We start from the raw sequence: 11,102 nt of genomic DNA on the forward strand, positions 1-11,102 counted from the left end.
GGACTGGACTCTCTCACTATTATGTCAGATCCACTATGGACTGGACTCTCACTATTATGTTGGATCCACTATGGACTGGAGTCTCTCACTATTATGTTAGATCCACTATGGACTGGACTCTCACTATTATGTTAGATCCACTATGGACTGGACTCTCACACTATTATGTTAGATCCACTATGGACTGGACTCTCACTATTATGTTAGATCCACTATGAACTGGACTCTCACTATTATGTTAGATCCACTATGGACTGGACTCTCACAATATTATGTTAGATCCACTATGGACTGGACTCTCACTATTATGTTAGATCCACTATGGACTGGACTCTCACTATTATGTTAGATCCACTATGGACTGGACTCTCACACTATTATGTTAGATCCACTATGGACTGGACTCTCACTATTATGTTAGATCCACTATGGACTGGACTCTCACTATTATGTTAGATCCACTATGGACTGGACTGTCACTATTATGTTAGATCCACTATGGACTGGACTCTCACACTATTATGTTAGATCCACTATGAACTAGACTCTCACTATTATGTTAGATCCACTATGGACTGGACTCTCACACTATTATGTTAGATCCACTATGGACTGGACTCTCACTATTATGTTAGATCCACTATGGACTGGACTCTCACTATAATGTTAGATCCACTATGGACTGGACTGTCACTATTATGTTAGATCCACTATGGACTGGACTCTCACTATTATGTTAGATCCACTATGGACTGGACTCTCACTATTATGTTAGATCCACTATGGACTGGACTCTCACTATTATGTTAGATCCACTATGGACTGGACTCTCACTATTATGTTAGATCCACTATGGACTGGACTCTCACTATTATGCTAGATCCACTATGGACTGGACTCTCACTATTATGTTAGATCCACTATGGACTGGACTCTCACTATTATGTTAGATCCACTATGGACTGGACTCTCACTATTATGTTAGATCCACTATGAACTAGACTCTCACACTATTATGTTAGATCCACTATGGACTGGACTCTCACTATTATGTTAGATCCACTATGGACTGGACTCTCACTATTATGTTAGATCCACTATGGACTGGACTCTCACTATTATGTTAGATCCACTATGGACTGGACTCTCACTATTATGTTAGATCCACTATGGACTGGACTCTCACACTATTATGCTAGATCCACTATGGACTGGACTCTCACTATTATGTTAGATCCACTATGGACTGGACTCTCACTATTATGTTAGATCCACTATGGACTGGACTCTCACTATTATGTTAGATCCACTATGGACTGGACTCTCACTATTATGTTAGATCCACTATGGACTGGACTCTCACTATTATGTTAGATCAAAAATGGACTGGACTCTCTCACTATTATGTCAGATCCACTATGGACTGGACTCTCACTATTATGTTGGATCCACTATGGACTGGAGTCTCTCACTATTATGTTAGATCCACTATGGACTGGACTCTCACTATTATGTTAGATCCACTATGGACTGGACTCTCACACTATTATGTTAGATCCACTATGGACTGGACTCTCACTATTATGTTAGATCCACTATGAACTGGACTCTCACTATTATGTTAGATCCACTATGGACTGGACTCTCACAATATTATGTTAGATCCACTATGGACTGGACTCTCACTATTATGTTAGATCCACTATGGACTGGACTCTCACTATTATGTTAGATCCACTATGGACTGGACTCTCACACTATTATGTTAGATCCACTATGGACTGGACTCTCACTATTATGTTAGATCCACTATGGACTGGACTCTCACTATTATGTTAGATCCACTATGGACTGGACTGTCACTATTATGTTAGATCCACTATGGACTGGACTCTCACACTATTATGTTAGATCCACTATGAACTAGACTCTCACTATTATGTTAGATCCACTATGGACTGGACTCTCACACTATTATGTTAGATCCACTATGGACTGGACTCTCACTATTATGTTAGATCCACTATGGACTGGACTCTCACTATAATGTTAGATCCACTATGGACTGGACTGTCACTATTATGTTAGATCCACTATGGACTGGACTCTCACTATTATGTTAGATCCACTATGGACTGGACTCTCACTATTATGTTAGATCCACTATGGACTGGACTCTCACTATTATGTTAGATCCACTATGGACTGGACTCTCACTATTATGTTAGATCCACTATGGACTGGACTCTCACTATTATGCTAGATCCACTATGGACTGGACTCTCACTATTATGTTAGATCCACTATGGACTGGACTCTCACTATTATGTTAGATCCACTATGGACTGGACTCTCACTATTATGTTAGATCCACTATGAACTAGACTCTCACACTATTATGTTAGATCCACTATGGACTGGACTCTCACTATTATGTTAGATCCACTATGGACTGGACTCTCACTATTATGTTAGATCCACTATGGACTGGACTCTCACTATTATGTTAGATCCACTATGGACTGGACTCTCACTATTATGTTAGATCCACTATGGACTGGACTCTCACACTATTATGCTAGATCCACTATGGACTGGACTCTCACTATTATGTTAGATCCACTATGGACTGGACTCTCACTATTATGTTAGATCCACTATGGACTGGACTCTCACTATTATGTTAGATCCACTATGGACTGGACTCTCACTATTATGTTAGATCCACTATGGACTGGACTCTCACTATTATGTTAGATCAAAAATGGACTGGACTCTCTCACTATTATGTCAGATCCACTATGGACTGGACTCTCACTATTATGTTGGATCCACTATGGACTGGAGTCTCTCACTATTATGTTAGATCCACTATGGACTGGACTCTCACTATTATGTTAGATCCACTATGGACTGGACTCTCACTATTATGTTAGATCCACTATGAACTGGACTCTCACTATTATGTTAGATCCACTATGGACTGGACTCTCACAATATTATGTTAGATCCACTATGGACTGGACTCTCACTATTATGTTAGATCCACTATGGACTGGACTCTCACTATTATGTTAGATCCACTATGGACTGGACTCTCACACTATTATGTTAGATCCACTATGGACTGGACTCTCACTATTATGTTAGATCCACTATGGACTGGACTCTCACTATTATGTTAGATCCACTATGGACTGGACTGTCACTATTATGTTAGATCCACTATGGACTGGACTCTCACACTATTATGTTAGATCCACTATGAACTAGACTCTCACTATTATGTTAGATCCACTATGGACTGGACTCTCACACTATTATGTTAGATCCACTATGGACTGGACTCTCACTATTATGTTAGATCCACTATGGACTGGACTCTCACTATAATGTTAGATCCACTATGGACTGGACTGTCACTATTATGTTAGATCCACTATGGACTGGACTCTCACTATTATGTTAGATCCACTATGGACTGGACTCTCACTATTATGTTAGATCCACTATGGACTGGACTCTCACTATTATGTTAGATCCACTATGGACTGGACTCTCACTATTATGTTAGATCCACTATGGACTGGACTCTCACTATTATGCTAGATCCACTATGGACTGGACTCTCACTATTATGTTAGATCCACTATGGACTGGACTCTCACTATTATGTTAGATCCACTATGGACTGGACTCTCACTATTATGTTAGATCCACTATGAACTAGACTCTCACACTATTATGTTAGATCCACTATGGACTGGACTCTCACTATTATGTTAGATCCACTATGGACTGGACTCTCACTATTATGTTAGATCCACTATGGACTGGACTCTCACTATTATGTTAGATCCACTATGGACTGGACTCTCACTATTATGTTAGATCCACTATGGACTGACATTTAGACAAACTGTACTTTCCTCTCCTTCTATTTGTCAGGGTAAATAAGGTGTGTCCCACCTCCTTGTCGCTGTGCACGGCGTGGCGCTTGGCCAGCTTCTCCAGCTCGATGTAGGCGTTGTTGGCCTGCGTCTCCACCTCCTTCTGCAGCTTCAGGCGGTGCTCGTCCATCTCGGCCTTCAGTTTGTTCTCCAGGGCGATCAGCTGCTTCTGGTGCTGCCGCCGCATGCGCTTGTAGCCCGACATCTGCTCGCGCAGCTCGCTCTCCTGCTCGTGCTCATGGATCTGCTTGGTCACCTGGGCAGAGGCGGGCCAAAAGGACACTCGTTGTGGCCGCGGGTCGGAAAACGCAAAGGATGTTCTTACTTTTGTAGCTCACCACCTGGATCACTTTATTAGCTTCAATGAAAACTGACATTTTACTCACCTCGTCCTCAGCGCACCTAAAGGACATGTTTTTGTCTTCACCGCACTCAATGAGTCAAGTTGTTTGTGTCTCAACCAGGCCAAGGTCAGGTTTTTGGTAGGGATGTCCGATAATGGCTTTTTGCCGATATCCGATATTGTCCAACTCTTTAATTACCGATAATCAACCGATATATGCAGTCGTGGAATTAACACATTATTATGCCTAATTTGGACAACCAGGTATGGTGAAGATAAGGTACTTTTTAAAAAAAAATGAATCAAATAAAATAAGATAAATAAATTAAAAACATTTTCTTGAATAAAAAAGAAAGTAAAACAATATAAAAACAGTTACATAGAAACTAGTCATTAATGAAAATTTGTCAAATTAACTGTTAAAGGTTAGTATTATTAGTGGACCAGCAGCACGCACAATCATGTGTGCTTACGGACTGTATCCCTTGCAGACTGTATTGATATATATTGATATATAATGTAGGAAGCAGAATATTAATAACAGAAAGAAACAACCCTTTTGTGTGAATGAGTGTAAATGGGGGGAGGGAGGTTTTTTGGGTTGGTGCACTAATTGTAAGTGTATCTTGTGTTTTTTATGTTGATTTAATAAATAAAAAAATAAAAAAACGATACCGATAATAAAAAAAACGATACCGATAATTTCCGATATTACATTTTAACGCATATATCGGCCGATAATATCGGACATCTCTATGTGAAAATGGGGAGTAAATGGGTGGGGGGAGGTTTTTTGGGTTGGTGCACTAATTGTAAGTGTATCTTGTGTTTTTTATGTGGATTTAATAAATAAAAAAATAAAAAAACGATACCGATAATAAAAAAACCGATACCGATAATTTCCGATATTACATTTTAACGCATATATCGGCCGATAATATCGGACATCTCTATGTGTAAATGGGGAGTAAATGGGGGGGGGGAGGTTTTTTGGGTTGGTGCACTAATTGTAAGTGTATCTTGTGTTTTTTATGTGGATTTAATAAATAAAAAAATAAAAAAACGATACCGATAATAAAAAAACCGATACCGATAATTTCCGATATTACATTTTAACGCATATATCGGCCGATAATATCGGCAGGCCGATATTATCGGACATCTCTATGTGTAAATGGGGAGTAAATGGGGGGGGGGGGGGGGAGGTTTTTTGGGTTGGTGGACTAATTGTAAGTGTATCTTGTGTTTTTATGTGGATTTAATAAAAAAACAAAAAAAAAAACAACCCGATACTGATAATAAAAAAAACGATACCGATAATGTCCGATATCACATTTTAACGCATTTATCGGCCGATAATATCGGCAGGCCGATATTATCGGACATCTCTATGTGTAAATGGCGAGTAAATGGGGGGGGGGGGGGGTAGGTTTTTTGGGTTGGTGCACTAATTGTAAGTGTATCTTGTGTTTTTTTATGTTGATTTAATAAATAAAAAAATAAAAAAACGATACCGATAATAAAAAAACCGATACAGATAATTTCCGATATTACATTTTAACGCATATATCGGCCGATAATATCGGCAGGCCGATATTATCGGACATCTCTATGTGTAAATGGGGAGTAAATGGGGGGGGGAGGTTTTTTGGGTTGGTGCACTAATTGTAAGTGTATCTTGTGTTTTTTATGTGGATTTAATAAAAAAACAAAAAAAAAAACAACCCGATACTGATAATAAAAAAACCGATACCGATAATGTCCGATATCACATTTTAACGCATTTATCGGCCGATAATATCGGCAGGCCGATATTATCGGACATCTCTATGTGTAAATGGCGAGTAAATGGGGGGGGGGGGAGGTTTTTTGGGTTGGTGCACTAATTGTAAGTGTATCTTGTGTTTTTTATGTTGATTTAATAAATAAATAAATAAAAAAACGATACCGATAATAAAAAAACCGATACCGATAATTTCCGATATTACATTTTAACGCATATATCGGCCGATAATATCGGCAGGCCGATATTATCGGACATCTCTATGTGTAAATGGGGAGTAAATGGGGGGAGGGAGGTTTTTTGGGTTGGTGCACTAATTGTAAGTGTATCTTGTGTTTTTTATGTTGATTTAATAAATAAAAAAATAAAAAAACGATACCGATAATAAAAATACCGATACAGATAATTTCCGATATTACATTTTAACGCATATATCGGCCGATAATATCGGCAGGCCGATATTATCGGACATCTCTATGTGTAAATGGGGAGTAAATGGGGGGGGGAGAGGTTTTTTGGGTTGGTGCACTAATTGTAAGTGTATCTTGTGTTTTTTATGTGGATTTAATAAAAAAAAACAAAAAAAAAAACAACGATACTGATAATAAAAAAAACGATACCGATAATTTCCGATATTACATTTTAACGCATTTGTCGGCCGATAATATCGGCAGACCGATATTATCGCACATCTCTAGTTTTTGGGCCAATTGAAGTGGAAGTCTTCAACAAACCTAACTTTTTATGTCTTGGTAATTGATATTTCTTATCATAAACGGAAATTGAAAAACCAGAAACTTGAATCAGTTCAATTTAGTTTTGAAATACAAAAAAAATAAAATTGAAAAACAAAATAGCAGAGATGTCCGATGATATGATCCTATAAATACTTGCAACTTTTCAAAACAGTGCATTTGTAATAAGAAACAGTTCCATTAATTACCATTATATTTATCGATAAATATAATGGGAAATAACTAGAGATGTCCAATATTATCGGCCGATAAATGCTTTAAAATGTGATATCGTAAATTATCGGCATCGGTTTCAACCTCCCGAAAATCTTGCGGGGCAACCATTCTCCCGATTTCAACATTATTGGCGGCGTGCCTTAAAGACACTGCCTTTAGCCTAGTCTATAAAATCCGCTACACCTCCCTGATACCGAAGTACATGTCAAACTACTTCCTTAACGTAAATGACCGCCATAACCACAACACCAGGGGGTGCTCCACTAACCACGTTAAACCCAGATTCCGAACTAACAAAGGTCTTAACTCATTCTCTTTCTATGCCACATCAATGTGGAATGCGCTCCCAACAGGTATAAAAGAAAGGGCATCTCTATCCTCCTTCAAAACCGCTATAAAAGTTCACCTCCAGGCAGCTACAACCCTAAACTAACACCCTCCCCGGATTGCTAATAATCAAATGTAAACAATCAAATGCAGATTCTTTTTCTTATGCCTTCTGATCTCTCTCTCTCTCTCTCTCTCTCTCTCTCTCTCTCTCTCTCTCTATGTCCACTACTTGATGTCCATATCCCCACCCCCCCACCCCACCCCCCCCTCCACACTCCTGATTGTAAATAATGTAAATAATTCAATGTGATTATCTTGTGTGATGACTGTATTATGATGATAGTATATATGATAGTATATATCTGTATCATGAATCAATTTAAGTGGACCCCGACTTAAACAAGTTGAAAAACTTATTCGGGTGTTACCATTTAGTGGTCAATTGTACGGAATATGTACTTCACTGTGCAACCTACTAATAAAAGTCTCAATCAATCAATCAATCAAAAGCGTCCTCTACAACCTGTCGTCACGTCCGCTTTTACTCCATACAAACAGCGTGCCGGCCCAGTCACATAATATATGCAGCTTTTACACACACTTAAGTGAATGCAACGCATACTTGGTCAACAGCCATACAGGTCACACTGAGGGTAGACGTATAAGCAACTTTAACACTGTTACAAATATGCGCCACACTGTGAACCCACACCAAACAAGAATGACAAACACATTTCGGGAGAACATTCGCACCGTAACACAACATAAACACAATAGGGCTGCAACTAATGATTAATTTTATAATCGATTAATCTGTCGATTATTACTTCGATTAATAATCGGATAAAAGAGACAAACTACATTTCTATCCTTTCCAGTATTTTATTGAAGAAAAAAAACAGCATACTGGCACCATACTTATTTCTCAGCTGTTTGTACATGTTGCAGTTTATAAAGGTTTATAAAAAAAAAAAATTTTAAAAATAAAAATTGCCTCTGCGCATGCGCATAGCATAGACCCAACGAATCCGTGACTAAATTAATCGCCAACTATTTTTATAATCGATTTAATCGATTTAATCGATTAGTTGTTGCAGCCCTAAAACACAACAGAGCAAATACCCAGAACCCCTTGCAGCACTAACTCTTCCGGGACGCTACAACATACACCCCCCTGCTACCACCAAACCCCGCCCACTTCAATAATAAATATGGCACTTTTTTCCATAACTGGAGTTGAAGTTGTTCTCTTATTTTGGAAAACCTTGTTTTTGATTGATTGATTGATTGAAACTTGTATAAGTAGATTGCACAGTACAGTACATATTCTGTACAATTGACCACTAAATGGTAACACGTTTATCAACTTCTTTAAGTCGGGGTCCACCTTAATCAATTCATGGTAAAGTTACATTGTTTAATCACAACAAAATTAGGCATAATAATGTGTTAATTCCACGACTGTATATATCGGTATCGGTTGATATCGGAATCGGTAATTAAGAGTTGGACAATATCGGAATATCGGCAAAAAAGCCATTATCGGACATCTCTACAAAATAGTTATTTTTTGGTGTTGAAAAGCAATAACTAAATATAAAAACATGGTTTAGTTTTCATTTTATGTTTCATGAAATAAAAATTAAAATCCCAAGTAAACAGAGTCCGTGTAGGTCAGTCTACCTTCTGTTCATTCTATTTCCAATTCTGAAACGCAAATCAAAAATTAGGGAAGTTTTTCGATTTTTATTATATATGGCAGATTTTAAAATAAACAAAAAAGAGTTGATTTTCATTAAAATATTGCCATAAAATTGGATTTTGTGCCGTTTTCCTTTTATGGATTTTAATTTTTTCCAGATGATCACACGAATCAAATCCAATTTTATCAAAAATGCAAAAAGTAAAATCCATTTATGGATTTTACTTTTTCCAGATAAACACAAAAATCAAATCCATGTTTATCAAAAATGCAAAAAGGAAAATCCATAAAAGGAAAAGGTCAGTCTACCTTCTGTTCATCCTATTTCCAATTCTGAAACGCAAATAAAAAATTAGGGCCGTTTTTCGATTTTTATTATACAAGGCAGATTTTAAAATAAACAAAGAAGGGTTGATTTTCATTAAAATATTGCCATAAAATTGGATTTTGTGCCGTTTTCCTTTTATGGTTTTTAATTTTTCCAGATAATCACACGAATCAAATCCAATTTTATCAAAAATGCAAAAAGTATAATCCATTTATGGATTTTTATTTTTCCAGATAAACACAAAAATCAAATCCGTGTTTATCAAAAATGCAAAAAGGAAAATCCATAAAAGGAAAAGGTCAGTCTACCTTCTGTTCATCCTATTTCCAATTCTGAAACGCAAATAAAAAATTAGGGCCGTTTTTCGATTTTTATTATACAAGGCAGATTTTAAAATAAACAAAGAAGGGTTGATTTTCATTAAAATATTGCCATAAAATTGGATTTTGTGCCGTTTTCCTTTTATGGTTTTTAATTTTTCCAGATAATCACACGAATCAAATCCAATTTTATCAAAAATGCAAAAAGTATAATCCATTTATGGATTTTTATTTTTCCAGATAAACACAAAAATCAAATCCGTGTTTATCAAAAATGCAAAAAGGAAAATCCATAAAAGGAAAAGGTCAGTCTACCTTCTGTTCATTCTATTTCCAATTCTGAAACGCAAATCAAAAATTAGGGAAGTTTTTCGATTTTTATTATATATGGCAGATTTTAAAACAAACAAAAAAGGGTTGATTTTCATTAAAATATTGCCATAAAATTGGATTTTGTGCCGTTTTCCTTTTATGGATTTTAATTTTTCCAGATAAACACACAAATCAAATCCATGTTTATCAAAAATGCAAAAAGTAAAATCCATTTATGGATTTTTATTTTTCCAGATAAACACAAAAATCAAATCCATGTTTATCAAAAATGCAAAAAGGAAAATCCATAAATGGAAAAGGTCAGTCTACTTTCTGTTCATTCTATTTCCAATTCTGAAACGCAAATAAAAAATTAGGGACGTTTTTCGATTTTTATTATATATGGCAGATTTTAAAATAAACAAAAAAGAGTTGATTTTCATTAAAATATTGCCATAAAATTGGATTTTGTGCCGTTTTCCTTTTATGGATTTAATTTTTTCCAGATAATCACACAAATCAAATCCAATTTGATCAAAAATGCAAAAAGTATAATCCATTTATGGATTTTTATTTTTCCAGATAAACACAAAAATCAAATCCATGTTTATCAAAAATGCAAAAAGGAAAATCCATAAAAGGAAAAGGTCAGTCTACCTTCTGTTCATTCTATTTCCAATTCTGAAACGCAAATCAAAAATTAGGGCCGTTTTTCGATTTTTATTATATATGGCAGATTTTAAAATAAACAAAAAAGAGTTGATTTTCATTAAAATATTGCCATAAAATTGGATTTTGTGCCGTTTTCCTTTTATGGATTTTAATTTTTCCAGATAATCACACAAATCAAATCCAATTTTATCAAAAATGCAAAAAGTAAAATCCATAAAAGGAAAAGGTCAGTCTACCTTCTGTTCATTCTATTTCCAATTCTGAAACGCAAATAAAAAATTAGGGCCGTTTTTCGATTTTTATTATAGATGGCAGATTTCAAAACAAACAAAAAAGGGTTGATTTTCATTAAAATATTGCCATAAAATTTGATTTTCTGCTGTTTTCCTTT

General features: G+C 36.2%; 1 protein-coding gene across 1 annotated transcript in view; it reads right to left on the reverse strand.

Moving 5' to 3' along the window:
* Positions 1-3,882: 3,882 nt before the first annotated feature.
* LOC133632082 (serine/threonine-protein kinase TAO3-like) overlaps positions 3,883-11,102 on the reverse strand; it is a 186,425-nt gene continuing 179,205 nt past the window's right edge. The window contains exon 15 of the mRNA XM_062024319.1: positions 3,883-4,206. Within this exon, the coding sequence (XP_061880303.1) occupies positions 3,883-4,206 (324 nt within the window). The remainder of the gene's footprint in view (positions 4,207-11,102) is intronic.

This window comes from Entelurus aequoreus, linkage group LG17 (genome assembly GCF_033978785.1).
Source record: "Entelurus aequoreus isolate RoL-2023_Sb linkage group LG17, RoL_Eaeq_v1.1, whole genome shotgun sequence".
Taxonomy (NCBI): domain Eukaryota; kingdom Metazoa; phylum Chordata; class Actinopteri; order Syngnathiformes; family Syngnathidae; genus Entelurus; species Entelurus aequoreus.